Raw genomic sequence first — 27,975 nt, forward strand, 5'->3', positions numbered from 1 at the left:
CTTAATCTTCGAGAATCAATTGCAATTTGGCTTCCAAATTCACCCATTGCTTGGTCATATGAATCCAACTGAATGTCAGCTTTTAAACGTTCTTGGTAATCCAACATCCTATCCATGCATTCAAATAATCCCTTCCTCACCTCATCCACATTAGAGAACTTATCTTCATAGCGCAATTGCGGATTCAGATAATAACCTGTTGCATATAAAGGCCGATGAAGTTGCGGAGTCCATCTTGCATCTATTTTTCTCCAAATTGGGTCATATTTCCTCTCCATGCCCCCACAATTAAATGCAATTTTCTTCTTGGCTGAGTCCATCAACTCATAAATATAACCCATGGCTGGTCTTTCCTCTGAATCAACCTCTCTTAAGACACTTACTAATGGAATAGTGGTCTTAATAAAAAAAGCAACATGAGGCCAAAAATTTGGATCGAACAATACTGCACTTCGAGCTTTTACACCTTCTACCTTTTTGGCCCATGTACTAGAACACCATTTTTCATCGGAGAACATTGCTATAAGAGCTTGTTTTTGCTTATAAAGACTTTGGACAGTAAGAAATGCAGTAGCGAACCGTGTAATTGCTGGACGAATAAGTTCATGATTTTTTGTAAATGTTCTCATCAAGCTAAGAACCCAAGTATGCCCATATATGAACTTCACCACTTGTCTAACTCGCAAAAGTGTATTAGTATGAACATTTAGCTTCCCAACATCCTCCAACATCAAATCTATGCAATAAGCAGCACAAGGAGTCCACCACAATCTTCTCCTCTTTTCCATAAGCCTCATTCCAGCATTCACATAATTAGATGCATTATCAGTAATAACTTGCACAACATTCTCCTCTCCAATTTCTTCAACCACCTCATCAAGATGCTTGAACATCAATTCTCCATTTTTTATCGTATCAAATGCATCAATTAATTTCAAAAACCATGTGCCAACAAGACTATTTACCAAAAAATTTATAAGACATCGACTCTTTCCATCTATCCAACTATCTGACATAATTGAGCATCCATATTGCTTCCAAGCTTTTTTGTGCTCTTCCATCATGATATTTATATCATTCACCTCTTCTTTCAAAATCCATGTCCTCAATTCATGCATAGATGGAGGCTTAAACCCGTGCCCAAAATTTGCAATTGCATCAACCATAGGAACCCAATAAGGATCATTCACTGTATTAAATGGGCGACCTTTTGAGTATATAAACTGACCAATTTTTCTACACACTTCCTTCCTTTCTTCGAGCTTCCACTTAGAATTCAAAGTACTTTGTCTAGGTTGTGAAATTGTGAATTTATCCATGGGTCCTCTAGGTATAGGTTCCCCACTCCCATTTACACTCCCACTACCACTTCCACTCCGCAATGTCCCCATTGTTTTAGAGAAAGCACTCTCATTTGGACCCACACTAATTTCTTGGAGCAATTCATTTCTTTTTTATTTTTGTTCCTTATAATTGCTCAATGCCTCTTGGCATTCCAATCTAACATCTTCACTGACTTTAGTACATGGTTTCATACCATGATGAGTTCCGGCTAGGTGATGTTTTAGTTAATTCGCCCCTCCCGCGCATCTTTGATTCCAAAACTTACATCGTATATACTTTTCCTCAGAGACTTCAATAACATATTTCCACACAAAATCTTTTCGTGAAGCTTTCAAATCAGAAGAACTCATTCTAAATAATAATAATAACAATAATAATTAAATTTCATTATATAATTGACCTTAAAAATAATTATAAAACATAATTGAGCTATTTTGGCCTCCAAGCGCGCCTCAAGAGCGCCTTTCAAAACACTGCTAGCCACAAGCCATGCGGAATTCTTTACTTTGGAGGGGGCTTTAGATTTCCAAATGAACAAAGTTGGATCGAAAGGAATGGAGGAGTACAAATGTGAGAAAGCTAAGAAGAAGAAATTAACTGAAAACAAGCCTGATGTGGTCAAAAGACGAAACCCTCACATGTGGGTAGGAAGGTGATAGATGCATATGGGCTGCAAAATACATCAATCGAGCTATTTTTTTGCTATAAGAAGTGGTCTAGGACTAACAAAACAAACAAATTTCCTTTTAAATGTAGCAAGTACCATTTCAAATTGATTGGATTAAAATGTTTGTTTAATCCAAAATTTCAATAAAAATGTGAATTTTGAAATATTCTGTAGGAGAAGCAAGGTAATCTATTTCTCACCAGAAACATCTACAAAATAACTAACAAAGTAAATTAAAGGGAAGATGTGGTCATAAATGCAAATCCAATACAACAACAATATAAAGGAAAAAAAAAAAAGAAACCCAGCAACAGTATTATAATCCAATAATAATATTTACTTGAATATAGGTATAAGGCCCATTGCTACTGCAAGAATATAGCCGTCCAAATTCCCAGAACCTGTTAAAAAATAATATTAACAAAAAATATCACATTATATAAGTTCTGAATCAATATTTCACAATGGAGCAATTACGTAAAGCAACATTTGCAAAACACTGATATGGCAATGCCTGTGCTGTAGATATGGATACATCAAATCAACAAGTGAAACAAATTTCAGAACTTTTTTTATCAGAAGAAATTTCATAATTCTCAAGAACCCACTGTACCATTTGCCTGAAGTACATAAAGATAAAATAAATAGATGATACACCAATGCAACCATTCACCAACCAAAATCTTTCCACTAAAGGAATAGAAAGATCTCAATCATGTGTGATGAACATATGAAAGAAGCTGTTAAAGCTAGACTGTGTCGAATTATAAGAAAGATAAAACAGAACGTCAGATGGCAAAACGTATACCAAGAGAGGAAAAATATAATCCTGAATTTTAATACCTCAAAACTCCTCATGATCAATTTAATGACAAGTTAGCTCCTTATTCAGGGATAAGCACATCAGGAATCTGAAATTGTTTTGTTGCTTATGTAAAAACTCAAAATGCAGCACTTCTACAGTACATAGAAAAATCTTTGCAGAACTGATAACAGATGCATACTGAACATTAATAATGTTGAAAAAGTGTTTCAAATTTCTTTTTGTGCCTATTCTAAGTCTTTGATGTTAATATTGTTGAAAAAAAATGTTTTACATTTCCGTTTGCGCCTATTCTAAGGCGGTGTTTGTCTTTTTGTCTTAAATTTATATAGACATTAAATTAAGTCTAAATAATATTTGTTGGTACATTAGGTTATGCAGTTTAAGACTGACAATTTTTTTCCATTCATTCTAGCATTAAGACCTTTCTAGATTGTGTCTTACTCTCCATTAAAGACTCGAGGTTGTTGCTTGATCAACTGAGCCCCGGAAAGGCAAATTAGTGTTTGGTAAGGCATGGTGTGGATCTGGGAAAAATTGCAAAGAAAGCACATTTTATTGCTTAGAAAAAGTGTATATATGTAAGTGTACATTTGGTAAAGAAGGGCAGAAAAATAGGAACCCTTTAGAATCCCTAGAAATCAAGAAACTAAATTTAAAATCTCCTAAAATACAAAGTTTGACTTCTAAACTAATTCAAAGCTGCAACTCCTAAAGATCCTCAAGTTGGTTCAAAGATGTCTAACATGCCCAGTTTGTCAATTAAGGGAGAATAGATGTTAGAAGGTAAGGCCTTAGTGAACACATCTGCCAGTTGTGACTTGGAGGCTGCGAACAGTGTGCAAATCACCCCTTCGTCGATCTTCTCCTTGATGAAGTGTCGATCAATCTCAATATGCTTTGTCCTATATGTTGCACTGGATTATGTGCAATACTTATTGTTGCCTTGTTGTCACGATACAATCTCATAAGTTCATCCACTTTTACATGTAGTTCTTTCAAAAGAGTGTTGAGCCACGTTAACTCACAAATCCGAAGAGCCAAATGTTTAAATTCTGCTTCTGCACTGGAGCAAGAGACCACTTGCAATTTTTTACTCCTCCATGTAACCAAATTTCAAGCAACTAGAGTACAGTAGCATGATGTAGAACGTCCGTCTGTGAATAAACCACCCCAATCAACATCGATATAGGTTTCAACACTACAATGTTCGTGTTTCTCAAATAGAAGACCTTTTCTTGGAGTATGTTTCAAGTACCTGAGAATGTAAGTCACTGTTTTCATATGACACTTCATTGGAGCGTGCATGAATTGACTAACTAGACCAACGACATAAGCTATTTCAGGTCAAGTATAAGACAAATAAATAAGTTTTCTAACCAATCGTTGATATCGTCCCTTGTCTACAGGTGTTCCCAAGGGGTTAGCGCCCAAATTACGATTAGGATTGATGGATGTAGTTTCAAGTTTGCATCCCAACATTCCAACCTTGTTTAACAAGTTGAGTATGTATTTTCATTGTGACACATAGATACCTTTCTTTGATCTTGCCACCTCAATGCCAAGGAAACACCTCAAACTGCTTGAGTCTTTGATCTTGAATTCTTTGGCAAGTTTTAACTTGATCATTTTCATCTCCTCAACATCATTCCCTGTCAAGATAACGTCATCCACATACACGATTAAGGTTGTTAGTTTTCCTTATGGCTTGCTTTTTATAAAGAGAATATGATCACTGTGAAAAGATGGGAATTTTATTGATTAATTTACAAACGTACAAGGGAAAATATATAGGCTAACAACAATCAACTAAATCCTTACAAAATTGGGATATTGATTGTTAGAAAAGATAGAAAACAATTCCTATAAATCAAGGATAAGGCTAACTAATTAAATCAAATATTTACAACTTTCCTAATTAATCTCAACCATCTTATTCACAAGATTCCAACCTGGTCTAGTCAACTTTGACACTCCCCCTCAAGCTAGCGAGTGGATATCATCCATTCCCAGCTTGCCAACAATAGTCCGAAAGATTGAGTCATTTAATCCTTTGGTTAGCACATCAGCAACTTGATTGCTAGTAGATACAAATAACGTACAGATCAATCCACTATCCAATTTCTCTTTTATGAAATGTCTATCAACTTTGATGTGTTTGGTCCGATCATGTTGTACAGGATTGTGTGCAATGTTGATTGATGATTTTTTATCACAATAAAGTTTCATAGGTCCTTCCCATGCAACCTTTAGATCTTCTAAAATAATTTTTAGCCACAGAAATTCACAAACTCCTAATGCCATTGCCCTAAATTCAGCATCTGCACTTGACTTTGCAACTATGTTTTGTTTTTTGGTTCTCCAAGTTACAAGGTTTCCACCAAGAAAAGTACAATAGTCTAATGTTGATCTTCTATCATCAATAGATTCATAGTCTGCATCTGTTTAGGCTTTTAGAGTTAACTTTTCTCCTTTCTTGAATAATTTTCCTCTCACCAAACTTCCTTGAGATACTGTAAAATCCGATGTGCTACTTGGAGATGGACCTTCTTGGGATTATGCATAAATGGACTCACCACTCCTACTGCATAGGCCATGTCTGATCTTGTATGTGGGAGATAAATCAATCTACCAACTAGCCTTTGATAGGACTCTCTATCCACCATTGTATCTTCAGTAGCTTCACAAAGCTTGTGATTTTGCTCAATAGGAGTTTCCACTGGTTTACACCCAAGTTTCCACGTCTCACTTAGCAAATTCAGCTCGTACTTTTGTTGAGATATAAAAATCCCATGCTGAAAGTGAGCAACTTCAATGCCAAGAAAGTATTTCAACTTGTCAAGTTCCTTTATTTCAAATTCTTGAACTACACATTTTCTCAAAGCTTCTCTACCTTCCAAGTCATCTCCTGTTACAATTAAATAATCTACATAAACTAACAAGGCTATAATTCCCCTTGAAGCCAAATGTTTAACAAACAATGTGTGATCACCTTGACTTTGCTTATATCCCATAGCTTTCATAACTTTGGAAAATCTACCAAACCAAACTCTAGGGGATTGTTTTATCCCATAAAGCCTTTTTTTCAATTTACACACCTTGTTACTTTCTGACTCAAAACCTGGAGGAACTTCCATGTAGATTTCTTCATCAAGATTGCCATGTAAGAAGGTGCTCTTAACATCATATTGTAGCATACTCCACCCACAGTTGGTAGCTAGAGACAACAAAACCCTCACAATGTTCATCTTAGTAACCGGTGCAAAGGTTTTAAGATAATCTATTTCCTAGGTTTGAGTATACTCTTTAGCCACCAACCTAGCCTTAAATCGTTCAATTAACCCATCTGCCTTATACTTCACGGTAAAGGCCCATTTACATCCCAATGGGCTTTTTTCCTTAGGTAGCTCAACCAATTCCCATGTTTTTTTTTTTCAAGAGCCTCCATCTCAACTCTCATGGCTTCTTTCCACTCTTTATGAACCAATGCTTCAAAAACTGTTTTTGCGATGGTTATAGTGTTTAGATGAGTAAGAAAGCTTTTATAACTATCAGAAAACTTCTCATAAGACACAAAGTGAGATAATGAGTATAAAGGATATTGCATCATATTTCCATGTAAGAAGGCGCTCTTAACATCATATTGTTGCATACTCTACCCATGCTTGGCAGCTAGAGACAACAAAATCCTCACAGTGTTCATCTTGGCAACTGGTGCCAAAGTTTTTAAAGGCGAAAGCGTAAGGCGAGGCGTTTTTGTGTTCGTGAGGCGAGGCGTAAGCCTCGCGGCGTTGAGGCGTAAGCTTTTTGAGCCTTACATTATATAATTAATTAATATTTTAAAATATATAAAATAAAATAGCATAAATAAAAACATGAAAACAATTCATTAGAATCATAAAAAAAACATACTAGTTCCCTACTTTCACAAAAAACCATAACAAATTCATAAAATAGATTATAGATTCAACTATACTAATAGTTTCAAACTTTAACAAAAAGCCATAACTAAGTCATGAAATAGAAAATAGAGTCAACCATAATAATAGTTCTAAACTTTTACAAAAAATCCATAACTAAGTCATGAAATAACAACTAGAGTAAATTGTTTCAACTTAAATCCTCCTCTCCAAGGTCATCATCATCCTCATCCAATGTATCAATAGTAGGAAAATGTCCACTATCATGTATCCCCATTTCATCTAAATCTTCATCTTCATTAATTGGTGTCAAATTCAATTCATTCTCTTTGCCTTTGCCTCCACTTGTACCTAGCATAAAGTATTAATTATGTGTAAATATTAAAAGTTTTTTTTTATTAAATTTAATCAAATTTATGATTTCAATTTTTGAGTACTTACTTGGTACTTCATTATGTTTCCTTTTGTAGGAATGTGAAGAAACCATATAATCCGATGATGCTTGCGTCTCTTGGGAGTTGGATGACACAACTCTAATGGCATCAACATTGAATAATTCATTATCTTGAAGCCAACAAAGATCAAGGGGGAGGAGGGGATCATCTTTCTCCGCAATCCATTCATCATCGGAATCAATCTCCTCTACCAAGATTGGATCAACATTTTGTTTCCTTTGTAGACTTCGCTCTCTCAATCTAGTGTTGTACCTTACATACACTAGAGCATTCAACCTTTGATGTTCAAGTCTATTTCTTTTTTTTTGTATGGATCTACAAATAATAAAAGAAACAATTTTATGTGTTAAAATGAAATAAAGTTCTCTAACATTGAAATAGAAATATATGTATAAAAATTTACAAAAATAGAAGTATTACCGATTCAAATGTGCTCCAATTTCTTTCACATCCCGAAGCACTACAAGTAAGGCTAAGGACTCGAATAGCAAACTTTTGCAACTCCGGTGTTAAACCCCCAAAACGCATCCACCAACTTGTAGGACTTCTTAATGTTCGAGAATCAATTGCAATACGACTCCCAAATTCACCCATTGCTTGGTCATATAAGTCCAACTGAATGTCAGCTTTTAAACGTTCTTGATAATCCAACATCCTATCCATGCATTCAAATAATCCCTTCCTCACCTCATCAACATTAGAGAACTTATCTCCATACCACAATTGAGGATTAAGATAATAGCCTGCTGCATGTAAAGGTCGATGAAGTTGCGGAGTCCATCTTGCATCAATTTTTCTCCAAATTGGGCCATATTTTCTCTCCATGCCCCGACAATTAAATGCAATCTTCTCCTTAGCTGAATCCATCAACTCATAAATATAACCCATGGCTGGTCTTTCCTCTAAATCAACCTCTCTCAAGACACTAACTAATGGAACAGTGGTCTTTATGCAAAAAGCAACATGAGGCCAAAAATTTGGATCAAACAACACTGTACTTCGAGTTTTCACACCTTCTACCTTTTTAGCCCATGTGCTTGAACACCATTTTTCTGAGGAGAACATTGCTATAAGAGCTTGCTTTTGCTTATAAAGACTTTGGACAGTAAGAAATGCAGTAGCAAACCGTGTAATTGCTGGACGAATAAGTTCATGATTTTTTGTAAATGTTCTCATCAAGCTAAGAACCCAAGTATGCCCATATATAAACTTCACAACTTGCCTAGCTCGAGAAAGTGTAGTAGCATGAACATTTAGCTTTCCAATATCCTCCAACATCAAATCAATGCAATGAGCAGCACAAGGAGTCCACCACAATATACTCCTTTTTTCCATAAGCCTCATTCCAACATTCACATAATTAGAGGCATTATCAGTGATGACTTGCACAACATTCTCGTCTCCAATTTCTTCAACCACCTCATCAAGATATTTGAACATCGATTCCCCATTTTTTATTGTATCAGAAGCATCAATTGATTTCATAAACCAAGTGCCAGCAGGACTATTCACCAAAAAATTGATAAGACACCTACTTTTTCCATCTGTCCAACCATCTGACATAATTGAACATCCATATTGTTTCCAAGCTTTTTTGTGATCTTCCATAATGATACTTAGGTCATTCACCTCTTCTTTAAGAATCCATGTCCTCAATTCATGCATAGATGGAGGCTTAAACCCGGGCCCAAAGTTTGCAACAGCATCTATCATAGGAAACCAATAAGGATCATTCACAGTGTTGAATGGGAGACCTTTTGAATACATAAACCTACCAATTTTTCTACACACTTCCTTCCTTTCTTCTTGCTTCCACTTTGAATTCAAAGTACTTTGTCTAGGTTGTGAAGTGGTAAATTTATCCATGGGTCCCCTAGGAATAGGTTCCCCACTCCCACTTACACTCCCACTCCCACTCCCTAATGTCCCTATTGTTTTAGACAAGGCACTTTCATGCATTGAAGTTGGACCCATACCAATTTCTTGGAGCAATTCATTTCTCTTCGTTTTTTGATCCTTAAAATTAGCCAATGCCTCTTTACATTCCAATCTAGCATCTTCACTAACTTTGTTGCATGGTTTCATACCATGATGAGTTCCGACTAAGTGATGCTTTAGTCTATTCACCCCTCCCGTACATCTTTGATTGCAAAATTTACATCTTAAATATTGCTCTCCAGAAACTTCAATCACATACTTTCACACAAAATCCTTTCTTGAATTTTTCGAATCGGAGGAACTCATTCTAAAAAAAATCACCAATAATAATATTCAAATTTCCATATAACAATATAATTGACTAAAAAATAATAACAAAGCACAATTGAAAGAAATTTAAAAATGAAATAAAAAATTTAATTGGTTTAAATTAAAAAAAAAAACCAATTTTTTTTTAAAGGAGTTCAAAAATTATACACATAAATTTTAATTGGAATTTAATAATGAAATAAAGAAAATTGAGGTGAGAATTAAAATTAAACCAGAAATAAAAAATTCAAAATTCACAAATAATTATCTTTTATATAATTTTAATTATATTTGTTTATTGATACTATAAGCAAACATATAAAAAACTTCAAAAAAAAATCTTATTAACAAAAGGCACATCTGATTTGATAATTTAAAAAATAATAATAATAATAATAATAAATAAATAAAAAGAAAAAAAAAGATGAAAAACCTACTGGGAGAGAGAGAAAAGTGTGGACAGGAAGTGTGGGCTGTGAGCCTGTGAGAGAATTTAAATGCTGTGAGAGAGAGAAAAAAGGGTTTAAAACTTAAATAGATATACAACACATCTGATTTGATAAAATAAAATAAAAAAAAAATTGAATGAAGAGTTGTCGCCCGTGTGGATTGCAGAGAGCGAAACGAAGAGGGAGAAACCATGGAAGAGGGAGTTCGCAACATCCCTGGAGAAGAGAGGGATTGCCGCCGGAGAAGATCGCTGCGATTGGTAGCCGCCGAGGGTGAGCACTCCGTCGCCGCTTGACTGGAAGAGGTAGGGTTTCGTTTTGGGTTTGTTTTTAGTCGGGACTGGGGTTTTAGGGATTACTTAGGGTTTTTTTTAAAATCTCTGTTCATTGCCACATCAGATCCGACGAAGCGTACGCCTCACCGGAAAAGCGTGAAAGGCGCGATCAAAGCGCGCCTCAATCACGCCTCACCGGAAAAGCATACGCCTTTCAGGTGTTTCGCTTTATTTTTAACACCTCAACGCGTTTTCGTTGCGCCTCGCCTCAAGGCGCGCCCCACAAACGCCTTTAAAAACATTGACTGGTGCAAAGGTTTTAAGATAATTTATTCCATAGGTTTGAGTATACCCTTTAGCCACCAACCTAGCCTTAAATAGTTCAATTGACCCATTTGCCTTATACTTCACGGTAAAGACCCATCTACATCCCACCTGTTTTTTTTCCTTAGGTAGCTCAACCAATTCCCATGTTTTATGTTTTCAAGAGCCTCCATCTCAACTCTAATGGCTTCTTTCCACTCTTTATGACCCAATGCTTCAAAAATTGTTTTTGGGATGGTTATAGTATTTAGATGAGTAAGAAAGCTTTTATGACTACCAGATAACTTCTCATAAGACACAAAGTGAGATAATGGGTATAAAGGATGTTGGGTACACTTTCTCACACCCTTCCTAATAGCAATAGGAAGACCATAATCATCTCCAAGCTTGGGATCATAGACATCACTTTCATAAGCTTTTGAGTAAAAAATTACCTCAATACCATCAGCTCCATCATCAGCACCAAGGTTTGGTTCAGATTCTAGGATCTGCATAGGTTGAATAGTGGATTCTCTCCTCCTTGAATAGACCTATAATGGGTGAGTAGCACTCTGAATATGTTTGTCCTTTCCCATAGAACTTGGAGTGACCGGAGCTGTTTGATTATAAGATGGTGGCTCATTTGGTGACAATGTTGGTGAAGGCAAAGATGATCATGAAGATAAGGAGTGAAAGATCAAGTAAAATCAAATTTTTATCCTTATCTTCCATGAAAGATGTCTCCCCCTGAAGATAAGGTTTGACAAAATAACTTTCATGTTCAACAAATGTAACATCAGTAGATACATGGAATTTTTTTGTAGGAGGATGATAACTTTTATATCTCTTTTGTGTGGATGAATACCCAACAAAGCTACACTTTTGAGCTCTTAAATCAAATTTACTCCTATGATGTGAATGAATATGAACGAATGAGAGAACCAAATATTCTAGGAGTGAGGTGGTTTGTGGTTTTGAAATCAAGAAAGAATTTTGAAAAAAGTTGCATAGGAGTTTTGTGATCAAGGACTTGAGAAGATAAACTATTTATAAGATGAGTAGCAGTTAAAACAGCTTATCCACAATAATTTTTTGGAACATTGTTTTGAAAGAAAAGGGCACGAGTAATTACTAAAAGATGACCATTCTTCTTTTCTACCACCCCATTTTCTTGTGGTACATTAACACATGAACAATCGTGAATTATTCCTTTTTCTTGAAAAAATGATGACAAGGTTTGATTAAACTAGTCCCTAGCATTATCTAATCAAGCCCTAGTAAGTTCTAACCCAAATTGATTTTTAGTCATGTGAAAAAATGTTTAGAAGGTAGAGCTAACATCAGATTTTTGTTTTAACAAAAAAACCCATGACACACGAGTACAATCATCAATAAACAAAACAAACCAAAGAATTCTAGAAACATTTTGGAACCATAGAAGGTCCCCAAACATCAATATGGATAAGAGTGAAAGGAGATGACATTCTTTTATTACTTATTGGAAAAGAAGTGTGTATGTGTTTTGCAAGCTCACAAAGATTACAATGAAATATCCTCATATTAATCTCTTTAAAAAAAATCTAGAAATATAATTTTAAGAACATTGAACAATGGATGACCAAGACGAAGATGATACAACCAAATTTTGTTTTTATTTGAAAGAGATGACTTAGAAAGGAATGAAAAAGGAAAATTGTTCCTAGTGCTATTTTGCCCACTGGATTCAAGGTAGTAAAGTCCATTCCTCTCTCTAGCAAGTCCAATCATCTTCCCCATACCTTGGTCCTGAAATTCACAATGTGTAGAAGAAAATGTCACTATACAATTCAAATCCTTTGTTAGTTTATGAACTGAAACCAGGTTTACGGACAACTTAGGCACATGCAAAACATTCTTTAAAACAAATTTCAAATTGATAACAACATCTCCCCAACCAGCAACTGTAATCACAGTACCATCTGCTGTAGATATCTTTTTATTACTAGGGCAAGGATTGTAAGAGACAAAATCATAAGAAGACTTAGTCATATGATATTTGGCCCCGGAATCAATTATCCAAGATCCTATTGTAGGCATATTCGACACTGAGAGTAAAGGATTGAGGTCTATTACTTGAAAAAGCAAAGGAACAAGTACTTGAACCTGTGGGTTTCTCTAAAGTTCCCAAAAAAATTTTCAGCTTTTCAATCTCCTCTATTAAACTCATCTTGGTCCAAAAAGGAGTTTTTTTCTTCCCCTAGTTGCATTCTGATTACATGTGATTGTCCTTGTCCCTTTTCTGGTCCATTTTTTGTCATCCAGTTTCTGCTATTTGTTTGGGCATTTTGAAAGTTTGAGGGCTTACCATGAAGTTTCCAACATTTTTCCCTAGTGTGTCATGGCTTTTTGCAATAAGTGCACACCACTGGATCTTTGTTTCCAGCCTCGGACACCTTTGACAAGCCACTTTCATTTGTCACTCCACTAGAATGGGTGCTCAGCTGGTGATCTGCTCCTCCACTCCTTGCATTAGCACCTCTTACCACCATAGCAAAACTGTCCACTAGTTGAGGTTCTAACATGACCCCCCTTCTACTTTCCTCTCCAATAGTTTCATTCAATGATGGAAGGTCTTCTTTTCCAAGAACTTGGACTCTTAACAGCGTCAAATTCAGCATTTAATCCAGCAAGAAAAGTGTAAATTCTGTCTTTCTCCACAAATCTCTTAAGAATGGCAGCATCTTCACTACATTTCATCTCTATACATTGATAATGATCCAATTCTTGCCACAAGTTTTGCAAGATATTGGAGAATTTGATAATAGAGTGATTACCCTGTTTAGTAGTCAAGATTCTGGTATTGTAGATTTGGGCAGCATCACAAACCTTTGAATATGTTTGTCTACACATGCCCCAAATATCCATTGTTGTCTCCAAGAACATGTAGGCATCACTTACTTCAAGCATCATCAAATTCCATAACCATGACATTACCATAGAATTAGCTTCATCCTAGGTGTCGAACTTTGGATCCCTAAGTTTCGAACCCTTGCCAAGGAGATGACTCAATTTGCCCTTCCCTTTTAGAAAGGTTCGGGACAAATTGAGACCACTTCAAGTAGTTTTTTTCATTTAACCGATAACTTGGTTGAATATTCTGCAAATCTCCAACTAAACCATGCTTGGTGTCTCTATCACTTGAATCTCGAACCTATTAGACACCTTAGTTGCATCAAACATGATGATGTGTGAGGGAAAAGGGAAGAAAAATATCTGGATAATGAAGGTCAAAAAATATAAGACAAACAAGAGAGTTTTTGAGCTGAAAGAAAAACTTTGCAATTGGCAATGAAGGCCATAATAGATAGATAATATATGACTTCAAGGTACTCTGTTTTGCATCAAAAAACTGAGGAAGATTAAGCACTGTAGCAGTTTCAATGAATGAGACAGCAAACACTCAGAGAAAAAAAAATATTCAGCAATGAAGGCTGAAAAGAAAATATCCCAAGGAGCCAAATTTGGCTCTGATACCATATGAAAAGATAGGAATTTTATTGATTAATTTACAAACATACAAGGGAAAATATATAGGCTAACAACAGTCAATTAAATCCCTATAAAACTGGGATATTGATCCCTAGAAAAGATAGAAAACAATCCCTATAAATCAGGGATAAGGCTAACTAATTAAATCAAATATTTACAACTTTCCTAATTAATCTCAACCACCTTATTTACAAGATTCCAGCCTGTCCTAGTCAACTTTGACAATCACCTTGGCTTTGTCGGAAGCCAAATTGAATAATTGACCTATTAAATCTTTCAAACCAAGCTCCAGGTAGTTGCTTCAAGCTATAGAAAGATTTCGTAAGTTTTCACACTTTACCAATGCCAAAGTATTTTTCGAAACCAGGAGGAGCATCCATAAACACTTCTTCTAGATTTCCATGGAGGAACGAATTCTTCACATCTAACTACTACAAGAGTTAGTCATTATTAGTTGCTAGTGACAACAAGACTCAAATGAAATTGATTTTTGGGCAACTGGAGTGAATGTTTCCTAATAGTCAATCCCATAACTTTGTATGTATCTCTTCACGAGTAGACGTGTTTTGTATCTCTCTATAGTGCTATCAGACTTGTATGTGATTGTAACACTCACTTGCACCCAAGGATTGAAATGTTGGTTTTTTTTGCCCAAATATCGGCGAAATATCATATATCGGTGGGGCCCGAAACGATATTGGGCACCGATTATTGATCGATAGAAATTTCAAGAAAATTTCGGAAAATTTGTCGAAATATCGGCAAAATATTGGTTCAAAAGCAATATATTAACTAAAAAATCAAGCGTGGGGTGACGTGCGGCGGCAATGGATAAGAGCACAAAAAATCGTCGATTTATCGATGATTTTTCGAAAAAATTGGCGATTTTTTGAAAGTTTTTTTTTTTTTTTTTTTAATAATATATCCATTTTTAAATTATTTATTTTTAATATATATTTTATTTTAAATTTATATTATCATTTTATTTTATATTATCCTTTTATTTTTAACTATTTTTTATATTTATCTCATTAATCCTATTTTTAAAAATTACTATCACTTCACTCTTAATTTTTTTTTATTTATCCTTTTAATTTTAAATGTTTTTATTGTAAAATATTAAAAATATAATTTTACTCAAAATTTGCTACAATATAAAAAAATTTAATGAAGTCCTAATATTTTATAAATTAAAATTAATTTGATAAAATAATATTAATTATTTAAATAAATTAATATTAATAGAAAAAAATTGTTGCAACATATTTGTGATAAAATTTTAGAAATTAAATCTCAAATAAAATATTATATATAAATCAATTTAATTTTTTATTTAAAATGTTATAAAACATGTTTTAATAAAAGTATTTTTAAATTTTTTTAAATAAATGAATATAAATATATTAAACGAATTTAAACTAATTTTTTTATAAAAATTTGATAAATATTATCTTTAATCGTACTTATATCAATTATACTTACAAAATAACTTTAACATTATATTTTTGTTTATTTTATCATTTTTTGGAGTTTTTTCAAACATTCCCATGAATTTTGAATAATTTTTGTTTTATCGATATTTTTGTCAAAATATCCACCGATATTTCTACTATGTCGGTAAAATCCAAGTACTGATATATTCGTGTTTACTGATATTTCAAACCTTGCTTACAACCCACAGTATTCTTCCCTTTGGGTAAGTCTACCACTTCTCGAGTGTTGTTCTTCCTCAGCACTTTGATTTCTTCATTGATGGCCTCTTTCCACTTTGGATCTTTCAAAGCTTCTTCAACATTTGTCAGGATAGTCTCTTTTGACAAGCTTGCTACAAAAGTTTTTAAAGTCTTTAATGCATAAGCTTTTTTATTATTCTTTAACTTGTGAAAAAAAAAGGGAAATAAATAGGCTCTTGCTCTAAGTGATCAACAAGGACTTCTCCTAAAACTAGGGATATAGATAACTCTAAAGAATAATCCAAAACAAAAAAATAAAAGAGTCCTAATCCTAATTGCAAGCTGACCTTATTTATTTTGAATGCCTAACGGATAAAGTACTAACTAATAGACAAGAGAAAAACTCATAATTATCTAACTAACAGATAAGATAAAAAAACTCATAATTATCTACACTCCTCAAGTTGGGCAAAAATTATTCAGCATGCCCAGCTTGCCAACCATATACTCGAAGCTGCTTCTAGACAAGCCTTTTGTTAAAACATCCGCAACTTGCTCTTTTGTAGGCACGTAAGAAATGTCTAAGACTCCACTCTCGATCTTCTCCTTAATAAAATGTCGATCAACTTCAACATGTTTGGTTCTATCGTGGTGAACCGGATTTCATGAAATTTCTAAAGTTGCCTTGTTGTCACTAAAAAACTGCATTGGCTGGTGTACTCCTATTTTCAGCTCTTCCAACATTCGTTTAATCCACAAACCTTCACAGATTCCGTGAGCAATTGCACGAAACTCGGCTTTAGCACTACTTCTAGCCACCACACTTTGCTTTTTACTTCTCCACGTTACTAAATTTCCCCAAACCTAGGAACAATAGTTGAATGTCGATAACTTTCTGACCCTGCCCAATCAGCATCTGTGTAAATTTTGACTCCTCTTTCTTCATTTTTTTCTAAAAAGCAGCCCCTTACTAGAAGTAGTTTTGAGATATCTCAGGATCCTGTACACCTCCTCCATATGATCTTTAGTGGGCAAATGCATATGTTGACTAACACGACTGACTGCAAAGGCAATGTCTGGGTGAGTATGAAACAAATAAATCAGCTTACCAACCAGGGTTTCCCACCCCCCCCCCCCCCCCCCCCTCTTGTCGATTGGCATTTTCTCATCTAAATTTCCGTCCCTCTTGTTAACTTCCATAGGTGTATCAATCGGTTTGTAGCCTAGCATCCTGGTTTCTTCAAGAAGATCTAGTGTGTATTTTTGTTGACACACAACAATTCCCTGTGTGGTTCTCACCATTTCCATTCCTAAGAAATACCTCAAGAAGCCAAGGTCTTTAACTTCAAACTCATTTGCCAAAACTCCCTTCAACTTCTCCATTCTGTTTATGTCATCTCCTATAAGTATAATATCATCTACATACACGATTAGTATAGAAATTTTTCCATCAACTAAATGTTTGTAGAACATAGTGTGATCAACATGTCCTTGACTATATCCATGTCTTCTTAGCACTTGGGAGAACCTTCCGAACCAAGCCCTTGGGGACTACTTTAGACCATAAAGAGATTTGTTTAACTTACACACCTTTTTGTCACCTTGGTCATCAAAGAATCTGAGTGGAAGTTCCATATACACTTCCTCAACAAGCTCTCCGTTCAAGAAGGCATTCTTGATATTAAGTTGATAAGTGGCCAATTAAAGTTAATTGCCAAAGAAAGAAGGATCCTTATTGAATTTAGTTTTGCTGCTGGAGCAAATGTTTCAGAATAATCAATTCCGAAAGTGTGGGTGAATCCTTTCTCTACAAGCCTAACACAAATCTTTCAACTTTCCATTCCGAGTTATATTTCATTGTAAATACCCATTTTCAGCCCACTGGATGTTTACCACCTGGTAAATCAACAATTTTCCATGTATTATTTTTCTGCAAGGCTTTCATTTCCTCCATAACAGCTTCCCTCCATTTTGGGTTTTTCAAGGCTTCATGTATATTCCTTAGCATTATTTGTTCAGAGGAAATATGGGTAACAAATGCTTGAAATGAGGTTGACAGCCTGTGGTATGAAACAAAGTTTGAGATTGGGTGTTGGGTACACGATCTTACTCCCTTTCGAAGCGCTATTGGCTTGTTTAAGTTGTCACTTGTTTCCTCACAAGTTTCACCTTGAACATCAAGTTGACTGTTGGTGTCAGATTCTGGTTCTATCTCCAGTTCAGACTTTTGGCAAGTTTCACCTTGAACATCAAGTGGACTGTTGCTGTCAGATTTTGGTTCAATCTCCAGTTCAGACTTTTGGTCAACTCATGATGTGTTGAGCTCTATTTGTTAAGAAGGCTGCCGTTGAGAATAGACACGGAGCTGTTGTTTTGGTGGTTCTGCAAGTAGTGAATTAGTATCTTCCCCTGTAACAGAATTTTCAAGTATTAATGGCACTCTAGATTCAGTTATGATGGGTGATTCAGGTAGTAATGGTGGCAGTTGCTCGGCTGGTGGGCTATTTGGCAATTGAGCTGATGATGTTTTCAGAAGCAATCTTTACTCATATTCTCCCCCTAAAGAGTGGTGATGGGAAAGTATGGTTTTTTTTCAAAAAATTTGACATCCATGGTGATAAAAAGCTTACCCGAAATAGGATCAAAACACTTGTACCCATGTTTAATGGATGAGTAACCCAGGAAAACACATTTAATGGCACAAGGCTCAAGCTTAAACCTACCAGGGGCTGTGTAGTGAAGAATTGAGGTACAACCAAAGATTTTAAAGGGTAAGTTCTGATGAAGCCGAGAGTTAGGGTAGGATTGAAGCAGTGTGCCTAAGGGTGTTTTCATTTTAAATATCCTAGAGGGCATTCAGTTGATTAAGAAGGCTGCAGTTAAGATAGTTTCACCCTAAAAACGTTTTGGCATGTGGGTAGTAAACATGAGAGATTGAGCTACTTCTAAGAGGTGGTGGTTTTTTCTTTCGACAATGTCGTTTTGTTGATGGGTGCCAACACATGAGCTTTGGTGTATGATTCCATGGTCTTTTAGGTAAGGTCCAAGGATGGAATTAAAATACTCTGTTCCATTATCAGTTCTGAGGATTTGAATGTCGGTTTGAAATTGACTTTGGATCATAGAATGAAACTCTTTAAAAATTTGGGTTGTTTCTGATTTTTCTTTTAACTGGTAGATCCAACAAATTCGTGTGTAATCATCTACAAAAGATATGAACCACTTAGTATTGGTTAAGTTTAGAACTCGCGAGGGACCCCAAATGTTGCTATGTATCAAGGAAAAAGGTAGTGAGGCTTTATACGGTCGTGGTGGGTAGGTATTTTTATGGCTTTTTGCAATTTGGCATATTTCACATTGAAAATCAAAAACATTTTTATTACCAAATAGGGCTGGAAACAAAGATTTTAAGTACAAGAAATTAGGGTGGCCTAACCTAAAGTGCGATAACATTATTTCATCATTACTAGAAAAAGAACCTAACTCACTACTTGCAGCATTAGCTTGTCCATTCTCCATGGCTGAATCCTCATAATAATAGAGTCTGTCACATTCCCGAGCTTTCCCAATCGTCCTCCCTGAAGATAGATTCTGAAACTCACAACAAGAAGCGAAGAACTTAGCAGTGCAATTCAAGTCCTTGGTTAACTTTCTGACTGACAAAAAATTGCATGATAAATTTGGTACATAAAGCACAGAATTCAGTTCTAATGAATCTGAAAAAGAAACAATCCCCTTTCTTGCCACTGGGGATAGTGTACCATCTATCTTAATTCTCTGACCATCATTACATGGTATACAGGATGAAAACACTTTAGTGGTTCCTGTCATATGATCTGATGGTCCAAAATCCACAATCCACACCATTCCTTTTGTATGTGCACCATTAAGAGCAGTAAGAAAGGTACCTTTCTGAGCTACTGAACATGATCCTATATTAGAATCCCCATTCGTTCCGGTTAATGAGGATTGATTGAGAAGTTTGTACAACTGCTCAATTTGTTCCTTGTTAAGACGAATGGCAGCACTTTCAGATCCTTCTGATTTGTTGAAGTTAATATTCAGGTCACTAGTTGAGGTTTGGGCTTGGAATCCTCTACCTTCCGATTGTCTCCTTGGTGTCCAGTTTGCTAGCTTTCCGTGAATTTTCCAGCAACTGTTACGAGTATGCCCAATACGGTTGCAATGGTCGCACCACAGGCGTTTCCGTTGCTCTCCATTGCTTCTGTTCACTGGTACACCGTGTGAGACAAGGGCAGAGCCATCAACCAGCCCTTGATTGTTGTTTTTATCTCCAAATATGACTCGTTTTTTATCCTCCTCTCTTCTTACCTCAGCAAAGGCATCGTCAATTGATGGGAATGGCGATCTGCTCAGTATCCGTTCACGGACTTCATCAAGCTCCCCATTAAAGCCTGCAAGGAACTCAAAGACACGCTCCTTCTCAATCATTCGCTTCATTTTCAGGCAACAATCTTCACATCCCAAATCAGATCCATAAAATAAATCTAACTCCTGCCAAATATTTTGTAATTTAGTGTTATATTGATTAACACTCATTGTTCCCTGCTTCATCTCTTTTATTCTTGTTTTTAAATCAAAAAACTGTGCTACATTGTCCATATCCGAGTATTTTTTTCTTGTCGAGTCCCAGATTGCCTTCGCGGATGAGAGAAATATGAAAATCTGACCAATCTTCGACTCCATCAAATTTATCAGTCACACCATTACGATTGAGTTATCTGCTACCCATGACAAATAAGTCAGATCTGTTTTGTTTGGTGCACTCGTTTCTCCGATGAGGAAGCCCAACTTTCCTCTGCCACAAATCACCAATTTGACGGACTGGGACCATTGAAGATAATTTTTCTCATTTAATTTGTGCAGTAATCTACAGGGAGGCGTTATCGTTGACCTGGAACGTTGCTGTTGTCTGCATTTTCGCCTGAATCTGGCTGTCTCTTCGTGCATCTGTTCTGCCACTGCTACCGGTCATGATCATCTTTACCATTGCCAGGATTCATAAGATTTTCTGCTCTGATACCATAAAGTCTTTAATGCATAGACTTTTTTATTATTCTTTAACTTGTGAAAAAACAAGGGAAATAAATAGGCTCTTGCTCTATCTGATCAGTAAGGACTTCTCCTAAAAACTAGGGATATAAATAACTCTAAAGAATATTCCAAAACAACAAAATAAAAGAGTCCTAATCCTAACTGCAAGCTGACCTTATTTATTTTGAATGCCTAACGGATAAAGTAGTAACTAATAGATAAGATAAAAACTCATAATATTTATAGTTTTGTACTCTGAGTCGATTTTCCGATAAGAGAGAATGAGCAATAGGATACTTTGTACAACTTCGCACCGCTTTTTTAACAGTTATGGAAAGATCACAATTAGTGTCAAAAAAACAGCTAGGTTTTTCTTGAACATTGCAAGTTTCAGGACTTACCTCGAGTTCAGAAGATTGACTATGCTTTGGAGAGAGAAAGTTTGTTCCCTCGTTCATCGCCTGCTTGTTCTTCCTAGAGTGAACTTGACGAAGGCGGTCTGCAGGTGTAGAAGCTGTTGGTTCTTGACTTTGAAACTAATCTGATACCTTCGAAGGAACTTGTTTGGATTCATTTTCAATGGTAGGAAGTACAAGAGGGGTTTCTATCTTCTCTACACTCTCCCCCTGACCCGAAGCTCCACCCTACGTGTCAACATTTACGATATCTTCCCACTTTGGAAGTGGAAAATATTTTGTGACTGGTCTTTACTACTTCTGGTCTTCCCTTGAAGATCAGGGCCAGCAAAATAACCCCGTGTCTCAAAAAAGGTAACATTTAGGGAGACATACTTTTTCTTGGTCAGAGGATGGTAGCAAATATAGCCCTTTTTATGAGGTGACTAGCCTACAAGTAAACACTTTAGGGCTCTTGGTTCCAGTTTTGAATGACTCCTAGCTGGAATGTGAACATATGCAACTAACCCAAAGACTTTTGGCGGTATGGAGCTTGGAAAATATTCTATAGGAAAGAACCCATTAAGTGATTCAAGGGGTGCCTTGTAAGCAAGTATTCAGGTAGACATCCGATTTATTAAGCTGCTACTAAAACATCACCCTAATGAATCTTTTGGACATTCCTAGCAAAGAGAAGTGATCGAGCAACTTCTAGAAGATGTCTATTCTTACACTTGACACAGGCTTAATTTCAATAAGAAATGTACAAGAAGATGCCAGTGGAGCTTAGTTAACACCCAACTGCATGAATTACATAGGTAATGAATTCACTAAATCAAGCAATATGTTATGGAGTGCTCCTATACTAACTGTGAAAAAGAACAGTTTTCTACATTTATGCATGATTAAAGGAAGCTTCCAAAGTGACTTAAGTAACTGACATGTGTTCATGCTTATGCATGACTAAGTGACTTTAAATAACTGACATCTTTTCCAGCAGATTGATGAACTTTTGACCAGCTACAAGGAGTTGGATATTATTTTAAGGTTGATTTAATCTTATGACAAAATAAAATAAAATAAATAAATAAAATAGAAGGATTTGAGGTCACACTTGAACTTATAAATTTTTACAGTAAATTATTAGCTTGACACTCTTATAATCTGTTTTAAGCTCTGAAATGCAAGTGGATCCAGGGTTATTTAGGTTGATTTACAAACTCAAAATTTGACTCAATAGATTAGTGTTCTAAAATAGGATATTCCTTTGCATGGAAAGGGTTCAATACATCTCAAAATCCTGATTACTTGCTTTAAAGTAGAAAATGTTGGTGAGTTCAAAGATTTAACTAATGACAACAACCAAACAAGAGATGCAAATTGATTAACATGCAGATTAGCCATTGCACAAGGTGGGTAAACAACCTGCAGCTGCAATTAGTTGACCATCTAATAATTCAACTAATGTCCAGCTTGATGGCAATATCAACTAGCTTACCTCCAACCTTTAATATGATCTGTTCAAGAAGATTTAGTGCATATTGCTTTTGTTCAATGAAAAGCCTCTTTTAAAGAACAACTGATTAAATCTTTAATTTCACAGTCCCTCCCAAGATAACCTTAAAGTTTCTGGATCTCAGTGCTGTTCTCACATTTTATAATCACTACACACACATCAGATCTAGATCTTTAGTTTCATAATCCTTGCCAGTAATTCTTACTGAACAACTGACCTAAATGGAACAAAGTTTTACCCCACATACAAAGTTCCAAAACATAAATGAAGATAAAGTAGAACACAATTAAATAACAGGTCCTTTTTAAGGATTTGTAGAATCAAAATTAGGGAAATTGGACTATCAGTTATTGAAAAACCTTGTTGAAGAAACCGAATCAGATTATTGAGAAGTACCGGCCCCACAAAACCAATACAATCATTAACCACCTGCAAAAGGTTAAAATATTTTTTTCATAAGAAACAAGCAATATCATTTATAAAGAAGAACAAAGGGGAAAAACAGAAGCCAAAACCGACAAAGGAGGATAAGGAATCCCACCACAAAATGAAAAAGACAGAACATTAGAGAATGAACCTCCCACACAAGGCCATAAAAAAGGAAGAAAGAGAGAGAGAGAGAGAGAGAGAGAGAGAGAGAGAGAGAGAGAGAGAAAGAGAGAGAACATTGGGAAATCATTTTCCAAGAACTACCATGTGACTAGGAGGATGGATCTCCAAAATCTACTCAAGAAAGAGAAGAAAAGAAATAAATTAATTTTAAATAGATTAGCATTAGTTTGTATTAAATTAGGATTAGTATTTATTGGAGTTAAATTATGAGTAGCTAATTATTAGAGTCATAATAGGTTTAGGAGAATTAGAATTAGAGTCATAATAGGTTATTAGAATTCTAGTAGAAATTGGATTTTTTAGAAAAGCCTACCAATAAGGTTAATTGATGTAAACCAAGGGAGAGCGAATAAATAATATTAGTTTTTCTTTTAATTATTGCAATTCTCAATAATGAGACTCCATTGATTTTCTTCTAAATGAAATTCCAAAAATACTTGTTTTTACATTCTAATATCCCATTTTGTTGTGGGGTATCCACACAAGATGATTGTCAAATCTAATGCTTCTAATGCAAACCCTAAATTGGTTCCTCATCATTCTGTAGAAGATAGGAAAAATGTTGTTCACTTCCAATCTTTGTTTTAAGAGAGAGATCCAATTTACTATAGTGCAATCATCAATGAATGAAAAAAAAACATTTAGCACCAAAAATATTAGGAACCGTATGTGGACCCTAAATATCTAAATGAGCTAATGCAAACAAAGTAGATGATCTTGTATTATTCAAAGGAAATGAAACCCGATGATGTTTATGAGTTTTCAAAACGGCATCGGGTAAACTATCAATACCAACACTTTTAAACAGCAGACGAAACATATTCTTAAGTAAACTAAAAGGTGGATCTCCAAGACAAAAGTGATGAAGCTAGATTTCATTTTTGTTTGGTGCGGAATTTTGTGATAGATAGAACACAAAAACTGGTCACAACTGCTACTCATTGTTTCAAGAAAATAGAGCCCTTCCTTCGCCTTAGCACATCCAATTATCCTCCTCTTATCCTAATCCTAACATATACAATACGTAGGGAAGAAAGTTACACTACAATTCAAGTCTTTGGTAATTTGATGAATAGAAAAAAGATTGATGAATAGTTTAGGAACATGGAACACATTCTTTAATGAAAGAGGAGTTAGAGTGACTACCCCTTGACTAGCAATAGTTGCTAGAGAACCACCAACAACTTTAATCTACATAGATTCTATGTAACAAATTGATGTGAGGAGTGGGTTATATGATCAGTCGTCCCTAATTCGATGGCCTAGGAACTAAAACATGACATGTTGTAAGCTACTAAGAGCATAACATACAAAAGTGAAAAAACTAAGTCTAGTACGGTAACACCCAGAGCGGGGTCAATGGATGAATTTTAAAGATTATACTAAAAGGATTGACTAAACTTAGCCCAAAATAAACTTGACAGAAAGAATTGAACTATATTGACCCAAATTAGTCTTGTAGGATGAAAGAATAGGTCAATAAAGACATTCACACGAGACACAAGATTTTATGTGGAAAACCTCCACACCAACTATGGAGATAAAAAACCATAGGGTCTAGAACTTACTATATAAGATTAAGATACACAGAATTACCTAATTGCTTATCCTAAAGGCTTATTCTCCAATACCTATATCAAGATCCACGTCCAGGCTGTAACATCTCCAATGCTCTTGTGGATTCACCTCAGCCTTTAAAAGGATGCAAGTCCTTGCAACAACCTGAATGTTGAATCAATGAACACTGAGAGTTTTAGGAATGATGGAGCAAGCTAGGGTTTTTTTTTTTCCTTCAAAAGCATTAAACCATAAAACGGATTTAGAAAATGTATATATACGTTCTAAAACCTAAAGGATCATAATCGGATTTTTTTTAATTAAAAATAATCATGAATTTCCAAAAAGAAGCATTGCCAAAATATACCAAAAATGGTACGACCACTTGAGCGGAATTTACCACCACTCGAGCATCAGCACTCGAGCACAAGCGCTTGAGTGGTTCTAGCACTTGAGTGATTCCAATGCTTGAGTGCTTAAACCAATGTTTAAGCGGTCCTATTTTACCAAAAATAATAATAAAAACATTTTTACACCAATTTTAAACGATCAATCCAATCCATAAGCTTTCATACCCTAAATTTGTCTCAAGCACACCTTTTCAAACTTACTTGTGGCAGTCCATTTGAATGATCAGCAACCTCAATTCTCCAATGGAGAGTAAGTCACATCTAAAAAGGTTCCTATGCCAAAATGAAAAGGAACAAAATTGTCAGTACAAAAAATGTCCTAACAAAGAAATTACCTATCTAGGCTAATGAGCATGGTCTTGTTGGTTTCTCAAGAGTGATAAGGAGATTTCTTAGGCTTTCGATCTCGTCTTTGTTAGGCCCCCAATTTTTGTACCATTGAGACTTGGTTTCTTATGAGAGTTCTTGTGAGAGTGATCTTCCACATTTGTCATGTGTGCTTGACTTTGTTGCTAGAAACTCTTAAAGCCACCATTCCAACCAATATTCCCATGAAGTTTCCAACTAGTCTCTTTCATACAGCAAGGTTTCTTATGGTATGTACACCACACTCCATCATGGTTGGATGGTTTGGAAAATTCATTCTTCCCACCTTCTCTATTACTACTCTGTCCCTCACTATTAATTTTGAATCCCTATCATTCAACTTTGTGGAAACCATAGTGGAGCCATCTGCAGACCAAGAGCAAGCACAACAATTCTTCAACCTTTCTCTGCTCAAATTATGGAGAACACTTCATTTAGAATAGGCGAAGACTCCTTTCCCAGAACTGACACTCAAACTTGATCAAACTCCACATTGAGTCCTATAAGAAATTCAAAAATCATTTCCCTTTCTACGAACTTTTGTAACATTGTAGCATCCTTGCTACACTCTATTTTAAAATTTTGATAATAGTCCAATTCAAGCCATAATCCTTCCATAATGTTGTAATACTTAATAACTAAGAATGTACCTTGTTTAGTGGCTAATATTTTAGTCTTAATTTTCATAAATATGGGCTACATCTTGCACCTTGAAGTAGGTTTGTTGAACTGCCTCCAAAATCTCCTTCATAGTCATAAGAAACATGCAACTTCCACTAATTTCACGCTTCAGGGAAATTCAAAGCCCAGACATGATCATTGAATCTTCCTTATCCCGTACACTAAACTTTGGATCATCTAGGTTTTGTCCAGTCCCAATCAGATGACTCAGCTTCCCCATTCCTTTCAGAAAAGACTTCAATAGTTGTGACCATTGCAGGTAGTTCCTACCATTCAATTGATACGTGGCTTGAAGATTTTGGAGTTCTCTCATTAATTGATTCTTGATTCTACCTAGTTTCAGTGATTGGAGTAGGGAGATTGATTTTAGATGTATCATACATATTTGAATGATAAGGCAAAGAAGGTTCGGTATGAAGGCTGTATAGGAATTTCAGCAATGAAGGCTATAGAATAATATGAGGTATATCAGCAATGACGGCTGCAGTATAATTTGATAAATTTTCCAGAGAAAGTATGGCTCCGATACCTTGTGAGAAAATATGATAATTCTTATATTCAAAGAGAATAATTGGTACAACCTTTATGTACAGGTTAAATGGGTTAACTTAGGAAACTTCAACTATTTTATCAATCTATATAAATCCCTATCAATCCCCATAAATCAGGGATTATTCTGTTTTGAATGGAAAACTAATCTATTTTAAATTTACAATTGCACACAAATATTCTAAGATTCAGAAAACTTAGATTTTCCAACACTTCTCATGAAAAATTTTATCACTAATCAAAAGAGAATCAAGAATTTGATGGTTTCAAACAAACTCTAAGGCTTAGAGTTACAAATGCTCATGACCCCAATATTCCTTGTATGGAAAAAAGGCCATAAAGTAATTTCTAAAGCATCTTTTTTTTTATTGGAATTTCTAAAGCATCTTTTTGTTGGAATTATTTCAAATTTCTTAGCTTATCAAAAAATGTTCACATGTCTGTCTACAAGGAACAATCCTTTCTCAACTATTTTCAAACCCCCAAATAAATTTGTTAATATAAAATGCTAAAATCTCCTAGTACATGTTCTTTGTTTCTTTAATCTAAGTACACAACATCCATCAAATATTGCATCTTCCTCCAAAATGCCTACATTTGATAGGCACCATTTGTTAAATTTTTTTTTTTTTTTTTCATAGGAATGACAAAGCGATATATTGATAAAAAAAGAAGTACAAGAGAAGGATGAGGAATCCTCCCACCAAAGAAAAACTTAACTACAAGGAAACAAATACAACAAAATACAAAGTAAAACAAGCAAACTCTCTAGGTAAGACCAACCCATTGGAATTACACACCGCTAACCAATCAACTGTAACACGTTAAGGGGAGTCCCCTTAAAAACCTTGGAACAAAAAGCCCAAAGAGAAGCAAGGAAATGAATAGAATCCCAAAGATACTTTGAATTCCTTGCTTTATCCTAAAAAATTCTTGCATTTCTTTCCCGCCACACAACCCAAATGAAGCAATGTTTGCAGCTTACCACAAAACAATCCCTCTCTTAGAAAAACCAAAACCGTTAAAATTGGTGGACAGCATGTCAGAGATGCTCCTCGGGGGAACCCAATCCGTCTTGGCTAACTGAAATAATCTGTGCCACAACCCCATCGTCAAAGAGCAATGTAGAAAAAGATGATCTACTGATTCT

At 35.3% G+C, this 27,975-nt stretch overlaps 1 protein-coding gene across 5 annotated transcripts in view; it reads right to left on the bottom strand.

Moving 5' to 3' along the window:
* Positions 1-27,975, bottom strand: part of LOC100251858 (ABC transporter C family member 13) — a 191,096-nt gene that overhangs the window by 124,343 nt on the left and 38,778 nt on the right. For 4 of the 5 annotated variants that reach the window (XR_009466598.1, XM_059739701.1, XM_059739703.1 and 1 more), the window contains exons 9-11: positions 23,010-23,079; positions 4,370-4,486; positions 2,352-2,412 (exon numbers count right to left, since the gene is read on the bottom strand). Coding sequence is in view for 4 of the 5 variants with exons in the window: in XM_059739701.1 (XP_059595684.1) it covers positions 2,352-2,412; positions 4,370-4,486; positions 23,010-23,079 (248 nt within the window). In the remaining variant the exon portion in view is untranslated. The remainder of the gene's footprint in view (positions 1-2,351; positions 2,413-4,369; positions 4,487-23,009; positions 23,080-27,975) is intronic. The other variant, XM_059739704.1, reaches the window with a different exon arrangement.

Source organism: Vitis vinifera, chromosome 9 (genome assembly GCF_030704535.1).
Source record: "Vitis vinifera cultivar Pinot Noir 40024 chromosome 9, ASM3070453v1".
Taxonomy (NCBI): Eukaryota; Viridiplantae; Streptophyta; class Magnoliopsida; order Vitales; family Vitaceae; genus Vitis; species Vitis vinifera.